Source organism: Bactrocera neohumeralis, chromosome 6, assembly GCF_024586455.1.
Source record: "Bactrocera neohumeralis isolate Rockhampton chromosome 6, APGP_CSIRO_Bneo_wtdbg2-racon-allhic-juicebox.fasta_v2, whole genome shotgun sequence".
Lineage (NCBI taxonomy): Eukaryota > Metazoa > Arthropoda > Insecta > Diptera > Tephritidae > Bactrocera > Bactrocera neohumeralis.
In genome coordinates, this window is record NC_065923.1 from 38727027 (window position 1) to 38743704 (window position 16678).

Sequence of the window (16678 nt, forward strand, 5' to 3'; positions counted from 1 at the left end):
TCAAATAGCACCAACTTTTGCTGAACCTTCTACCTTTATGTCGTTCGAAAGTGTTCAAAAATAAACGGTTACTTTTTCTAGTCCAATTTTATTGTTCTTACATACAGTATATACATAGATTATAGCCAACACTAATTCCAAAAAATAATGTACACATTTAAACAAATTCGCAAGAATTAAATGATTAAAAACTTGCATGGTTTCAGAAAAAAATAGATATTATATATTAGGTAGTCGAAAAAGTTTTTTTCGTATTTTGTATAGATGTCGTAGTAGCAGTCGTATATCTCCAGTGCTACCAATCACATTGTGTCATATATAGTGTTGGAAAGGAAATTTTAAGCTTCACTTAACCAAAAAATTAAATTCTGGGAAGTTGAGAAAAATTACAGCTGTTCAAAAACGAGTGAAAATAATGAAAAATTCTGTAGCTATATTTTGAAATTTTTGTATAAAAAAGGGAAGAATGCCACGCAAGCCACCAATGAAATTTGTAAAGTTTACGGAGACAATGCTGTATCAGTTCGTGTAGCACAACAATGGTTCGCTCGCTTCCGTTCTGAAAATTTCGTTATGAAATATGCATTTCGCTCTGATCGACCTATCGTTGAAAAAGTCGATGTAATTATCGGAAAAATTGGCCAGGACCGTCACATAAGCAGCTATGACATCGCTAAGGAACGTAACATTCATCATCAAACGGTTTTGAACCATTTAAAAAATGCTGGCTACAAACAGAAGCTCGATTTTTGGGTACCAGATGGATTGTCTGTGAAAAATCATCTGCGATCCTTTGCTGAAACGAAATAAAATCGAACCATTTCTGAAGCGAATAGCAACAAGAGACGAAAAGTGGATCAAATACGACAATAATGTGCGAAAAAGATCATGGTCCAAGCGTGGTGAAGCTCAACAAATGGTCACAAAGCCAGGATTGAGGCCTCGAAAGGTTATGCTGAGTGTTTGGTGGGATTGGAAAGGAATCATCCACTATGAGCTGCTTCAGCCTGGTCGAACGATTGATTCTACATTTTACTGTCAACAACTGATGAGATTGAAGCAAGCAATCGAAAAAAACGGCCAGAACTGATCAACAAAAATGGCTTCATCTTTCATCAGGACAAGGCTAGACCACACACATCTTTGATAACTCGGCAAAAACTGGGAGAGCTTGGCTGGGAAGTTTTGATGCATCCACCATATAGTAATCAAGCACCATCGGACTACCATTTGTTTCAGTCAATGCGGAACTCCCTTAATGGAGCAAAGTTGGCTTCAAGAGAAGCCTGTGGAAATTATTTGTCCCAGTTTTTCGCCGAGAAACCAGAAAAGTTTTACACTAATGGAATAATGTCTCAAGCATAAAAAGTAGTCAATCAATGGTACATATTTGTTTCATTGAAGTTTATTATATAAATAAGTTGAAGTTTGATTAGAAATACGAAAAGACTTTTGCGACTACCCGATATATATGAATTCAATAATTATTGTGAGACGAAATTGCAAATCGACTGCAATCAACCATTAATATATTGGAAATATGAGAGTTAGGGGGATTTCGGACCGTTTTTAAAAAATATTTGAAGCATAACTTCATTATGTCTAAAATATTCACTGATTATTTGACCTAAATTCAACCAGAGTCGCGAAAATCATTATATTACATATACTACTATTGTGGGCAAAATATAGTAAGACTTTTTAATTTAAATTTCGTCGGAATATTTTTTTCTAGGTTGATATGACTGTCATTGATATTTGTGCCAAATTTCACATGAAATTAATCATTAATGGTCATCAGTATCAACTGTTGATCAACACATTAATAAAATAAAGAAATTGGTGTTTAAGAATCGACGATTAACAGTCAGAGATCTTACGGGCATCTTTAGAATATCGGAAGAATAAGTGAAAATCATTTTGAAAGATCATTTGAGCCTAAGAAAAGTGAAAGCACGATTGGTTCCAAAATCACTAAATTTTTACGAAAAATAGCGTCGCGTTAACGTGTGTGAAACTGAGCATTCCGACTACTTACGACCCGGAAACAGACGATCAGTGGGCCGAATATTGTGGTAATGGTGAGCCAGAGCCGAAAAAACACGTCAAAACAGGTCAAAAATCAAGATCCTATGATGCCAGTTTTCTCGATTATCGAGTTGTGGTGCTCTCCGTATTCCTTCCGACCGGCCAAACTGTCAATAAGGAATACTATTTGAGTGTTATGCGTCGTTTGCACGATGATATTTGTAAAAAGAGGCTGGAATTATGGGCTGACAACTCTTGGTTTTTGCACTGCATTGATTCTTCGTGAGTTTTTCGTCAAATTTTCAACCAATGTCATGGCGCAAGCACTGTATTCGCCTGATTTAGCTCCGTGTGACTTCTGGCTATTCAGCAAATGCAAACGACCGCTCTGGTCAAAATTGTTTTGAGTCAGTTGAAGATATTAAACATGAATCGCTACGCGTATTGAAGGCTATTCTGGAAATCGACTTTAACGACTGTTTCGAGGATTGGAAAAAACTGTGGCACATGTGTATTGCGGCCTAGGAGTATCACTTTGTGGGGTACGACATCGATTTCAAAGAATAAAGTAAGAATTTAAAATTATGAATAAAGTCCTACCATTTTTTGCTCATAGTACTACTGTTTTTTAAAAAAGAAAATAGTAATTTTCCTTACAAGGTGCATTCCAAAGAAAATAGGACTTAAAAAAAAAACAGAACAAATGGTTTTTTCGGCAAAATCAATTTATTTTATTCAAAATAGTCTCCTTCTGCTTCAATACATCTTTTTGCACGGTCCAAAAGCATGTCGAACGAGTGTTTTAGCTCTTCGGCCGGTATGGCCGCCAGTATGCCGGTGCAAGCCTTTTGGATGGCCTCTACGTCTGCATAACGCTTTCCTTTCATGAGCAAACACATTTTTCCGAAAAGGAAGAAGTCGCACGGTGACATATCAGGTGAATACGAGGAGTGGTTAATGGGTAAAATGTGATTTTTGGTCAAATAATAGTCCTTCGAATGTTGGATTCTGAGCAATTTTTGGTCGTCAGTCAATTTGTGCGGAACAAACCGTGCACACACCTTTCGTAAGCCCAAATGTTCGGTCAAAATGCGATAAATCGATGTTTTGGAGATATTCAATTCCATTTCCACGAATTTCAATGATGATTTCGGCTAATTTTTGATGAATTCACGCACAATTTCGATCGAATTTCCGGTGATCACGGATTTTGATTGGCTCAAATGTTGATCGTCATTTATGTCCTCACGACCATTTTGAAAACGTTGAAACCACTCGTGCACTCTGCTACGGAATAGGCAATCATCGCTATAAACTTATTTCATCAATTTTAAAACAAAACTTAATGTTGGCTCTTTGTTCGAAGCTTACTTTCGCACCGACAACACAAACAAACTGACACTTAAAACACAATAACTTCACTTCCAATCCATGAAATGTCATGAAATTCTGATTGGACAATCGATAAAGATAGCAGATTCTAACGCACCAGTCGACATATAGATGGCACTAGATTCAAAAAGTCCTGTTTACTTTGGAACGCACCTTGTATTTTGGTAGGCTTTACGCCGTATATGTATGTAGTTGAGTTTCATATTTTTCCGAATATACTAGAGTAATGACACAAGTCTGCGCAGTCAGTCCAGACCTGCTCCTAGCGCAAATATACCCGATTTAATGACTTCCTGCATTCTAGCTGACTTTAAGCCGTTTCTGTTGGTCAATCTATATGATATTTAAATGTTTTCATAAACAAAATGTGATTTATCTTTGAATATGAATGAAATCGGTCTATTTGTAGCTTTTCCTTCTTATGGTTCCAATCGATATTTTCTTCTTTATGCCCATTGGAACGAGCCACAATTGCTTTTTAAAAATGAAAATGTAACTTTAATTACTTCTCCTCCGAAAGAAAGAGTGATTCAATCTTACTTTAAAAATTGGTCTATAAAAATACGTGTGTGGAACCAGTTGCAATTAATTAATGGCAAATTGCACAATATTACTACAAATTATTACTACAAATAATTTTCTTAAGAGCAGTTCAATTACTAAATTTATTACTTTTTTGTACGAGCTTAAGCAAAAACTGAGATTACTGTAATGAAACTGACCTGTTGGCTTGCAAGCATTTGCGTGTCAAGACTTACCATTTTATGCTATATTTATCGCTATGATTTATAAAATCAGGAAGATATAAACAATTTCATATCCGCATTACACACACATACATAAATTGTGAAAATGGCGTAAAGCAATATCAAACTAAAAAAAAAGCAAAAGCAAAAACCACAAACATATACAATCACAATCACACATATTCATGGTAGAAGTGTAAGTATAGGTTTGTATTGAATATAAACTCGCAACAGAGTCCGTATTTGTACTAGTAATAGTATTTGGTATTAATGGAATTTGCATTTACATACATTTTGGTGTGCGAAGAATAAATTAGAAATTACGAAATCGTGAAAAAATAACTGTGAAGTGCTTTAGGCTAAAGAACTAAGCAAACAAACGAAATGCGAGTATTGTACGTTTTCATTTTCATTTTCATAATAACGTAAGTATCTGTGTGTATGTTAAACTGTGTGTGGAAATCTATTGATGTAATACTCGTTTTGAAAACAAAAATGTATTAATTGAAATGCAAGTAGCTACCTAAACCAAAAATGCTCAATTAGTAAACTCCTCCAACTTAGTTAGTAGACTATAACTGTAAACACACACACAAAATCTAGCTATGTATGTGTGTACGTTCATGCACATGTATACAAGTATCGGTAAAGGCTTTTCAGATGTACCTATGAAGTAAGCAGTAATTAGTTTACAACTACAACACATATGTAACAGCAACGCATATAACAAACATAAAATCCAAATAAGAAAAAAAAAACTTAGAAAAAACGCTAACCTTTAAAGCAAATAGCTTACATTGCTCGAAATGTGCGTATTGAATCCTTCCTATTGTATACCTTGACTTAGTAGTTATAAACGTTTTTCTTATATACGTATACACAAACACACACACAGCCACACACGCATACACATACCAAAGTAAATACTTAGCTGACATATGCCAAAGCCTGCAACTAAAAAGAAAATTGTTGTAGCATTTGCTCAAGAGAATAATATAATATTGTACGTGCATACATATTTACTTGCAATCGCCTCCTATATGCATATTTAGTATACTACATAAATATATATGTAAATGGTATAAATTAATATAACTGCATAAATATAGCAAGCGATATTTAATTGTAAAATGAAATTGGTGTTCAAATGAAGTAAGGCAATTAATTGATACCTCTCCCAATGTTTGTCCTTCAATTTGTTTCAGCACCTATTTGGTTTTCAACACATATTTACATAAATAAATTTATATACATACATACGTTTAAACTTATACTCACATATACACTTGCAACTATTCTTACATACATACATACATACATACATACCTACATATGTATGTATGTACATCGGATTCGTGGAATTCACCTGGCATCATATGTAAAGCAACACAAACAAATCATGTAACGGCTTCATTACTAAGAGTACTGGCATTAATGCACACATACTTACATACATATGAGAACTCATCTACACGCATATACATTTATTCAGATTAAACTACATATACCCTAAACGAGTCTAGCAAACGATTTTTATAAGAAAAATTAGTTTTTAATAAAAAAAATATGCGACAATTTTCTATTTTTTCCGATTTTTATAAAAAAATTTAGTTCTGCATTAAAAAAAAAATTGAGATAATTTTGTATTTTGCTCCCAAAATCGCATTTTTAGCTGTTACTATAAAAATAAACAAATATTTTGTGGCGAAGTGTCGAGTATAGCGCCAAGCTGGGTACGAATTTTCCGTGTTGGTATTGCATACTTTCCGGCGCAGGCGTTACAGAATTAGTACAGTGTGTTATTTTGCATATTTACAGATAAATTATGAGTGTATACGAAAAAATATAACTGAAGACGATCGTTAAAATGAAAAAATTTCGAAAATCAATTTTATTAAAAATTAGAAAGTGATCGGAATATTTTTTTATTAAATTAAAAAAAAAAATTATTTAAAAAAAAAAATTTTAATATAAAAAAAATTTAATTATTTTTATTTTTTAATTTCAAATTTTTATGTTAAACGTGCAAACATTAAGAGTTTAAAATTTCGTCAGTCGCAACATTGTCGTAGGTAGATAGTATATTTATTATTATTTATTTTCTATTTTTATAGAAATTCGAACAAATTAATGCGCACAGTAATTTAAAAAATATTATTAGTTAATTTTTACGGCCGCATGTTTCTTAAGATCACATTTTAGTGTACGTCCCAAATTGAAGTAAAAACAAGAAAAATCGTTAACGCTTGCACACTTCAAAAGTAAAAAATGTTCCCAACAAATTCAGTTTAGGTGTCAGCTATAAGATGTAGAGGTTCAATCTAGAAAATTTCTCCTGATTTTATAGTGTTGTATTGAAGAATAATACCAGTAAAATCCCATGAAAATATGTTAGATGATATATTGGTCCGATATCAGTCGCGCCGTCAAATAAGCGGCTTTTTGGGGGAAGAAAAGTTGTGAGCATAAAACTCAGATCAATAACTGAAAAAGTGAGGTACTAGTTCGTTTATGTACAGACAGACACGGCTAAATCTGATAGTAAAAGGTAATCTATTTTGAAGTTCCTTACTTTAAAAAAATGTTTAATATCATTCGAAAGAAGATTCTTTGGCATTTATTTTTTGAAGATTAACTCTTTCAAATGCTGGCCGCGGCTATTTCTCAGATGGTCCATCCGTTGATTACAATTTTCGATGGCTGTTTCGACCATTTCGACTGGCAACTGGCAAATGACTCGGGTGATGCTCTAAAGCCTGAATCGGCGCGGGATTATCCGCAAAGACTTTAGACTTTACATATCCCCACAGGAAAAGTCTAAAGGTTTGATATCTTGGTGGCCAATCGAGCGTACCAAAACGATGCTTATTTACTCAAAGGTGGTCTGAATAAATCTAATGATTGATGCGACGCGGGATTGTCCGTCAATCACGAACTTCAATTTCAACCATCAGACGGTTATAGACTCAATTTACGGTCGCCATTGACGGTTACGTTCTCACCGGCATTATTTTGGAAAAAATATGCACCGATGATTCCACCGGCCTACTAACCTAAAAAGACGTTGTTTTTTCTGGATGAAATGATAGCTCTTGAATCTCTTCAGGTTGCTCTTCGCCCCAAATTCGGCAATTTTTCTTGTTTACGTACCCATTGAACCAGAAAAGGGAAACGTTGCTGAACAAAATTTTGGCTCGTAAACTTGGAATCTTCTTGGAACATTTCAAGAGGCCATAGAACGAAGCGACGTCGCTTGTGAAATAATTTTGCGATGATCATTAAATAACTGTAGACTTGCATACTTTTAGGTTGTTTTTTTGTAAGTATTTTGTAATTAACTGAAAGTACCGCTCATTTCCGTTTACTTCGAAATTGATTGAAAACTGTACTAGTTGGAAGTTTCGTCAAATTTGTTTACAATAAATTTTTTTTTTGGTAAAAAAATCGCTAAATTCTTCTTTAAAATAAATAAAGTTTATTATACTCATTCAACATTTATAAATATTCGACATCCGACATAAAAGTACATATAAATTAGACGTATCTATCGCTATGGTCAATGGCTTCTTCCTTTTGAAATCTACTAAATCTACTTATATTTCACACATTTATCAAATATCTTAAAAAGCATTATATACAATTAAAGCAAATTATTTAGCATAAATCTGCAACTATTTGCTATGCATTTTTCTTATATTTTGCTAGCAACAAAGTCCAATTCTGTTGATATACGCGTCATCTTCTATATACAAAGCCATGACTTACATAGCAACATATATATTTACATTATCCATTATCTACATATACATATATATGAATATATACAAACATACATATAAAAGTCCATACAGTCATACATATACCTACTATATATATTAAACTGTACTATTGTAAAATATACTTAGAAAAATATTTTAGATTTCAACGATTTATGAGTTGGCATTTTTCAAATGTAACTGATTTCATTTTGTTTTGTATGTTTATATTGCAAATCTGAACTCTACCTGCTCTAAACCACCTTAACATATAAGTGATTGAATAAAAATAAAATATATATGAGAATAATTACAACAATTTAATAAAGTATAAAAAATGTATACAAAAATTCCGACTTTTTCTTTAATATTATATTAAAGGTGTGTTCTTAAGTGTGAGATGAATGCGTAGCCCAACTCATATATTTTTGATAATTTTTTCTTTTCATAACAAAAATAAATATTTTCGAATTCAGTTCGTCTCGTTAGCCTGATGATTTATGAGTCATACTAATGTTTACTGTTGCCTACTTAATTTAAAAACTATCGTGAGACTTCAAATGACGACGAACAAGCCAGGTCGTACAGAAGGAAGTAATCCTGCTAAATTGGTAAAAAAAAGTCCATGAAATTGTTAATAGCGTTGCTAATTTTACTACAAGAATGTTGGTTGAGGAATTATTATTATTATTGTAACCCAACAAATACCCTCCTTCCGCTCAATCAGCCGAGTCATGAAAGGCAAGAGAGTTTTTAAGCGTCGAGATGTAAAACTGCTCAGCAACAGATACAAAAATTTAAACTACGTTATAACCAATTGTTACGTTGTTGTTTAAGAGAAAGAAATATAGTATAGTCCTTTTAATTTTGAAAAGTTATTCAGATAAATCAAATGTGCAGGAATGAGAATGACATATGCGACGGAATGCTTAGTTACGTTCAAAATTTGACTTACAAGACTTTTATAGTAAATGTCTAAATTGCCTCGAATTAAATTAAATTTAACTTCAGACAGGAGAAAAGAACTGCTAACTGTTCCATTCAGGATTTCTACTAAGAATATAATGCCAACATTTATCTACGACTAGTAAGTTAGTAAGTTTAAGTAGATTCATAAATTTTAAACGATTAGTGTATAGAGGTAGACTTAACCTAAAATCCCATCGAAAATTAACTAAGGCGAACAGTAAAAAATGTTTTTTAAACGACTCTAACTTCGCAGAATGTATTTGGTAACTAGGGTTCCATAGAACAGAGCCATATTCCAATATACTATACATAGGTCTAACCAAAGTTGCCAAAAGTGTTTTAATAACATACGGATCTCTAAATTCTTTAGAAAAACGTTTAACAAAAATGAGAATATCTTTTGCTTTCAAGACTATGGTATCAATATGAAGACTAAAATTAAACTTAGGATCTAAAGTAACTGCCAAATTAACGTAGTTAAAAACTTGCTCTAGTAAAGAGTATTTTATCACATTAGGAGAGGTGAACCCATATCTACGAGAAAAGCACATTGTCTTAAATTTTTTGAGATTCAATAGCAAATCATTTCTATCACACCAAGCAACCAAATTGTTCAAGTCTTTTTGACTTAACACCTTTAATCAATTGAAGTATACAAGTATATATGATTTAAAAAGCTTTATGCCGTCGACATATAATATCATAAAATATTTGAGAATTTTATGACAGAAGAGTAATCGTTAATAAGTAACAAGAACAGAATCGGGCCTTACGGAACAAGTGAAGAGACATTAATTGAATCTAAAAGAATATCCTCAAATATCACTCGTTGTGTTCACTAAAACCCAATTATACATGGTTTACAAATTCAGCAAATATGTTAGAGTATATTTTCCTTTACGAAATCCATGCTGAGAAGAAGAAATTAATGGAGAAAAAGTTATATGGTCTGCAGTAGTATAGTTTTGCAACACCTCAAAAGTTGATGAAAAGCCGGTGAAGACCGTGCTGGGAGACCTGCGACTTCGGCAAACACCGAAAATGTGAGACCGTCGACTAAGTATTCGTTTAATTGCCCAAATGTTAAATTTATCAAGATCTGTGCTTGATGACATTTTGACGGAGCACTAGCACATGCGCAAGGTGTGCGCGAAGATGGTCCCAAAAGTGCTCACAGACGACCAGAAATTGCGGCGAGTGGAAGTGTGCCAAGAAAATTTGAACATGTGTGAAAGTGACCCCCAATTTTTGAATAACATAATCACAGGAGACGTGTTATGGATCTTTGAGTATGATCTCGAGACAAAGAGACAATCTTCCGAGTGGCTCACGCCATTTTGGTTGGTTGTTCCAAACGTTGTATTGAGTCAAATTCAATGACACCGGGATACACTTAAGATAACGAAGTTAAAAATTCTGTCACATCAAAATACCGACAAAATATATGAAGATAAATCAAAATATATACCCGGTGTAGCAGTGCTCCTCTTTGCTATGTAATTAGTTTCCCAGTTACCAATACTTAGGTTGCCTTTTATATTTTGGAATTTAACAACGCTAGGGTTGGAATCTGGAAACTCAAAATTTTATCGTAAAGTTTAACATTTTTGTTGGTTTACATACTCAGAACGCTTTGAAATACGAGAGCTATTTACGTTCCTTACAGTAACTTCAAATATTCTTTAATTTTAAATAATATTTAATTGTTGACGATGAAGCTCAATCGAGGACCAGTGTTTATCGATGGTATGGTGAATTCAATCGATGTCGTAGATCTCTTCAAGACGAATTTCGTTAAGGTTGTATAAACCAGTGTTGTTCCGGATGGCAAGATCGTCATGTGGCCTATCATGTAATTGAGACAACTATGGGTATTAGTGGAACAACAAACAAAATGCAAAAATTCGGTGTTTTTCGAGCATATGGTGAATCTTTTTCACGTATGAGTCCGAAAACTGGCAATGTCGCAACATCTCTGCAACAATTCAGAACAATAAATAAATCTGAGTGGTATACAATAATTTTTTTGTCAGCTGTCTTTCAAGAAATCAGGAAAACCAACCGCCGAAGACGGATCACTCCTTACCACGACAATTTTAGCTCTCACACATCGGCTGAGATAACTGCGTTTTGAGCACTGAAAACATCGATTTTAATGTTCTACCATATGGTCCTGACTTGGCACCGAAAAAGTTCTTTTTTTGTATACCCGTTCGTAAAAAATAAACTAAGTGGTCAACGTGTGTTGTGTTCAAAATGCATGTTTTGGATATAACTCAATCAGAGTGGCACAAGTTCTTCGACAATTGGTTCAAACGCATGTAAGTGTATTGATCTGAACGGAGAATATTTTGAAAAATAATAAAGCGATTTTCGATGACTTAAATTAGTTTTTGTTCTCTAATACCGAAGTATAAAAGGCAACTTACGTATTTGGGCTAGGAGAAAGTAGGGACTGTATGTACTCGTAGAACGCCCGAACCACACCAGGGAAAAACGTTATTCATTTATTCTTTCAGAAGGTTCTAATGGAGCCATTTTTTTTGCGAAATCAACGTAGATGTTACAATTCAGTTCGATGAAATACAAACAAATACATATGTAAATGACAAAAAAGTACCCGGAATTTGTATTTAAAAATTAAAATATTTAATTATTCATCAATATTTATTTTGTCGCCTTCAAAGTATTCTTCACTAGATGTAATACACTTATGCCAACGATTTTTCCAGTCCTCGAAATACTTTTTAAAAGCACTTTTTGGGATGGTCTTCAGCTTCTTCAGCGAATTTTGTTTAATCGGGTTCCATTCCGATGATTGTTGATTTGTTTGCATGTCATACTCATAAATTCATGTCTCATCGACAGTTTTAATGCTCTTCATTAATTTGGGATTGGAATTTGCACGATCAATAGTGTCCAAAGAGACCTGTTTACGGTATTCTTAAAAAAATCGGCCAACAGCGCGTTCAATAACCAAAAATTTACCAAAATTGGCCCAGACTTCCCTAATTATCATATAAATAATTTAAAACTTCTCTAACTTTCTATGATTGACCATATGTTGTACATAACTTTTTATTTATTTTTTTTATTAGTATTCATCTTAATTTACGATCTGTCGTAAGACAATAAGTAAATGTAATTGATTAATGTGATTCACATTGATGCATTAAGTGCAATTTGGCCTTAATATAAGGTTATTTAGTAACTAGTATTCATTAAGCTAAATTACGTGATGTGTATCAATATTATTAAAATGCGTATTATTTTATACTTAGATAGTTCTTACGATCTAAATGGCAGGTCCAGAGGATGTAGTCTTTTCAATCGTCGTGTGTCATCGCTGTTGTCTAATAAGTTTATAGTGTATGGGTTAGGGTGCCAATTTAATCTTGTTATGTACCTTGAGCTGTATATTTTTATTTCATCAATTACTTTTTATAAGCACTTTTTGGGATGGTCTTCAGCTTCTTCAGCGAATTTTGTTTAATCGGGTTCCATTCCGATGATTGTTGATTTGTTTGCACGTCAAACTCATATTTTCATGTCTCATCGACAGTTGCAATGCTCTTTATGGTTTTGGGATCCGAATTTGCACAATCAAGAGTGTGCAAAGAGACATGTTTACGGTATTCTTAAAAAAAAATTTACTAAGAGCGCGTTCAATACCCAAAAATCTACCAAAATTGGAAAAAATGGCCCAGATTTTTCCTAATTCTCATATATATAATTTAAAAAATCTCTAACTTTCTGTGATTGACCATATGTCGTACATAAGGCTTTATTTAAGGTGTAAAAGTAAGTTAACATATAATAAATTGTATATGTATACAAATATTGTAGTTCATTATAGAAAATATATAAGTTTAATAAACATTTTGAATTTTTTTGTTTCAGCTACTCATTCGACAGGAATCATGTCGGCAGTTGAGGCACTTTTTTTTCGGCACTTCCGCAGACAGCACATAACTCCGTTATTTTTCAATATTCTTGTAAAAACAAAAATTTTAATATATACAAATATACTTTATTTCCATAGAACGTAAACATTCAATTTAGTATTTCTTTTAAAAAAATTCATAAAATCGCCTAATTTTTCAATTATTTAACGTATAATAAATTGTAAATATTGTGTCGAATATTTCTGAAAATCTTTCCACGGATTAACGCACACCACAGCTTCTAAATATATACGTTGTTTTGTACCTGTATGTTACATAATTTTTTTTGTCATTATAGCATAGTCATGGTTTTTGACTACTCACTTCACTTAAAACCGTTCGTTTTGGTCAAAATGTATGATATTTTAGTGAAGCTTACCTAAGTTATTGCTTAACCATTATTGCGATGTACATGAATGAAAGTGGTCTAGCCCTCGGTCTAATTTCATATCCCTAATGTCATAATGTTTTCCGAATCTCTGTTTGTGTATAAAATGTTCGGTCGCAACCGAAACTAGCAATTCCTTACTTTTGTATGTAGATTTTTGGTTAATCCTCATACGCGAAATTGACAAATATATTTTTGGCATCAGAAAAAAGGAAATTTTCTCCTGCGTTGCTCTTGCCGACTTTAGGTAGTTTTTCCTTCTTGTTCGCTCAATTTTCTACCTTCAAGTAATAAGTTAAATGAGAAAGCTTGACCCATCTACGGACCACACTTACGAGTAAGCATAAGTAAAACTTTTCGAACTTTTCCTTTTAGGTCTTTTCAGTAAATAACAAGTTGATATAATTATTTAATTTGTTTTATTTTTTTTTTATTAAAATTACAATCATGAATGAAATAAATAGAATTTAATGAGCTTACAATGATATTGCGCATAAAACTAAGTTTATAAATAAAATAAAGATTTTATGGAAAAATGCTTTGAAAATGATTTTGTCGAATGAAGCTTTATAAGTGACTCAATAATCACTGTTGCACTAGGAATTATGGAATGGCAATGCGGAAACTGTTGACTTTGAGGGCTTATACACGTAGTACTTAATAATAAACGCATTTCTTCGATCTATGCTGCTTTCTCGGTCTTTTCAACACTCTTGCGTCCCTGCTGACTTGCGTCGTCTTCGACAACAATCAACTGATCCGCATTGTTATCCTCCAGAGAGTCAAGACCAACTTCGGCGCTGTTTCGCACTTCATTGTCGGATTGATCAACCTCGCCACCTTCCTCTCCTGGCAACTGTTCTGGCTCTGCCACTGCATTTGTCAAGTCATCGGTTTTCACCTCGTCAACTTTGTTGTCCACCTGTACCGGGTCTGCAGGTATAATAGAGCCAGCTGGAGCGGGTGCAACAGCCACTACGGTGCCACTTGTAGCAGCGGCTTGTGGTCGATTGCCGCCCTGTAAAAAGCTGATAATACCTTGGAAAGGTCCTTGTTGAGCGGGACTGGTAGTGGCACCGGCGGCTGCAGCTGCACCAGCTGGTTGGTTGCCACCGACAAAATTGCTAATCAGCGACTGTATGGGACCAGGAGGACGTTGTGTGGTTGCATCGGCAGTGCTTAGCTGTACTTGTTGCTGTTGGCCACTCAAACTCGATAGTGTGTTTTGAAATTGTGTACCCAAATTATTGGCGAACTGTTGAACGCCCTGGAAAGCTTGTGCGGTGGCATTTGCAACGCTCTGTGCGGCATTTTGGACTTGAGTTATAGCGTTTTGAGGATTCAGAAAACCGGGTAGTGTTGGTGCAGGTGTGGCAGGCTGATCAGCAGCCACTTGTATGCCCGGCGTAGCCAACTGCTGTTGTTGTTGTTGGCCGGATAGTTGTCCGAAAAATTGACCAAGCGGCGAATTTTGTATTAATTGTTGGACAAAGTTCGGTTGGGTAGTGGTTTGGGTGGGCGTAGCCTGTGTGGCGCCGGCAACAGCTGCTACTTGACGCAGTTGGTCGACAGAGGCAGGCGCAGGCTCATCAGCAACGACAGCAGCAACCACAATGGGTTCATTGGAAACAAGCTGTTCCACAGCAACTGCATTCTGCGACTCAGCAGGTGCACTGTCGATGACCAATGATTCGGACTTCAACTGATCGTTGCTGTTTACTTCATCGGCGGTATTCAGCTCCGTGGCAGGAGACTCAGGTGCATTGAAATAAGCGGCAGCGGCTTCGTAGGCTTCAGCCGGTACACCGTCCTTCAGTTCGGTGTTAATTTCCTGCGCTTGATCCAGTAACTGCTGCGGATCCTTGGCCTCCTCTATTGGCGCTGTATTCTCAGCAATGGATACAGCCTGCAAGAGCTCACGATTCTCATCCAATATCGCCTGTTTGATTTCCTGTTCAATGATTTGCTCGTCCTGTTGTTGTTCGCTTTTAAGCAAAGCATTAGCGGTTTGCACATTAGCTGCGCTTTCAATGGGCTCTGCGATTTTCTCAGCGATGACTTCGGATATGAGAGCTGCGTTATTTTCTACGCTGGTTTTCGAATGTGCACTTTCGCTAGTCTGTATTGGTTCTGGTTGAGTCTTAATCTGCGTGGTTTCCAACTGCTGACCATCTTGTATAATCTGCACCGGTATCAGATTTTCCTCAGCGGGAGCTGCAATTAAATTTGCATTGCGATTTTGCCTATGCACCAGCCCAGCTTGCACGTTGGCAACGAGGAACAGCAAGACAATGGGCGTCAAGCCGAGCTTTGTTAAACGCATTTTCACTTGTCGCAATTTACCACTTGTTAAAAGGTGTTAATCAGTTGGTATTTGGTCGCAACAATCACCTTGAATGCAAACCCAATAGTATTTGACGTTAAGTGTATGCTTTAATTAGCAAGTTCAAGTTTCAACACATAAATACAGCTAGGCAAACAATTTCACTCTTAACCAAAACGCGCCTACACCCAAAATAGCCAAATGGAGCGAACGAAGGCGAGGTCCAAATAAATTTAAATAAGATCGTAACGTCAAATGTTGCTTCACTTTCAGCGCACGGCCGAAACTGTCTGATTTTCTGCTTCCGCGGCGCTTTTATACTCGACGCACCGCTTGCACGACGGCATGGCACGCAGACGCAGTTCCCGCGACGCAACGTCAATGACAACATCAACGCCCCGATGCGGCTCTGGCGCTCTCACATGCTGATGCCGTAGCCAAGCCATATGGCGAGAGCCAATGCAGCGCCAAAGCTGTAGCCCAAACGTCTTTGCTGACAACTGATTACTTAGCCACTTATGTATGTGGTCGGCTTATGACGATCGTTAGTTACCTGTATTGCTAGTATTTTTGTGCATTCGCTGACATTGCAGTCTTTGCCATCCAAGGAAGTTGCATCGCGTGAGAGGAAGCATTTAGGTATTGTGCGGAAAGCACAAGCACAGCTTGATCGTTACATCTCCGTTGAGGGCATAAAGCAATGATACTTTAATTTTGATTGTTTGCAAATAATTTCGAACTTGCAGAGAACATCACTTTAAGAATAGCATGGCAAAACTTTGAGCGCTAAGTATGTAAGTATATACTAACGGGCTCATTTATACTCAGTTTAAATTCTTTGTATTTAAGAAGAGAAAATTATGCCTTTGTACTAAATTCCATACAATTTTACGATTATTTTTATTAAAATGTCAATTGATGAAAGTTTGGTGGTATCAATAATGGTTATAAAGAAATTTATATTCTTTCGGAATCAATACCAAAACTGAGGCCGATGTTAACAGAAATTCGCTGATTTCGCAGAAATGTTCTGTTTTACATCAACCTTGGTGTAAAATGTCGGTTAGTAAATAAGTATTAGATCAATCCATCAAATAATTGTTTCCTTGGACCTCATACTCCTTCGTGCACGG

General features: G+C 35.1%; 1 protein-coding gene across 1 annotated transcript; it reads right to left on the minus strand.

Annotated features, from left to right (window-relative positions):
• Positions 1 to 13851: 13851 nt before the first annotated feature.
• On the minus strand, positions 13852 to 15545 carry LOC126761942 (20-hydroxyecdysone protein). The gene has a single exon (XM_050478378.1). The coding sequence runs from the start codon at positions 15543 to 15545 to the stop codon at positions 13905 to 13907; it is 1641 nt and encodes a 546-aa protein (XP_050334335.1). The 3' UTR covers positions 13852 to 13904.
• Positions 15546 to 16678: the final 1133 nt, after the last annotated feature.

Bases quoted from the DNA above. Each gene is read 5' to 3' on its own strand.
- LOC126761942 (XM_050478378.1), bottom strand. From the start codon at position 15,545: ATGCGTTTAACAAAGCTCGGCTTGACGCCCATTGTCTTGCTGTTCCTC.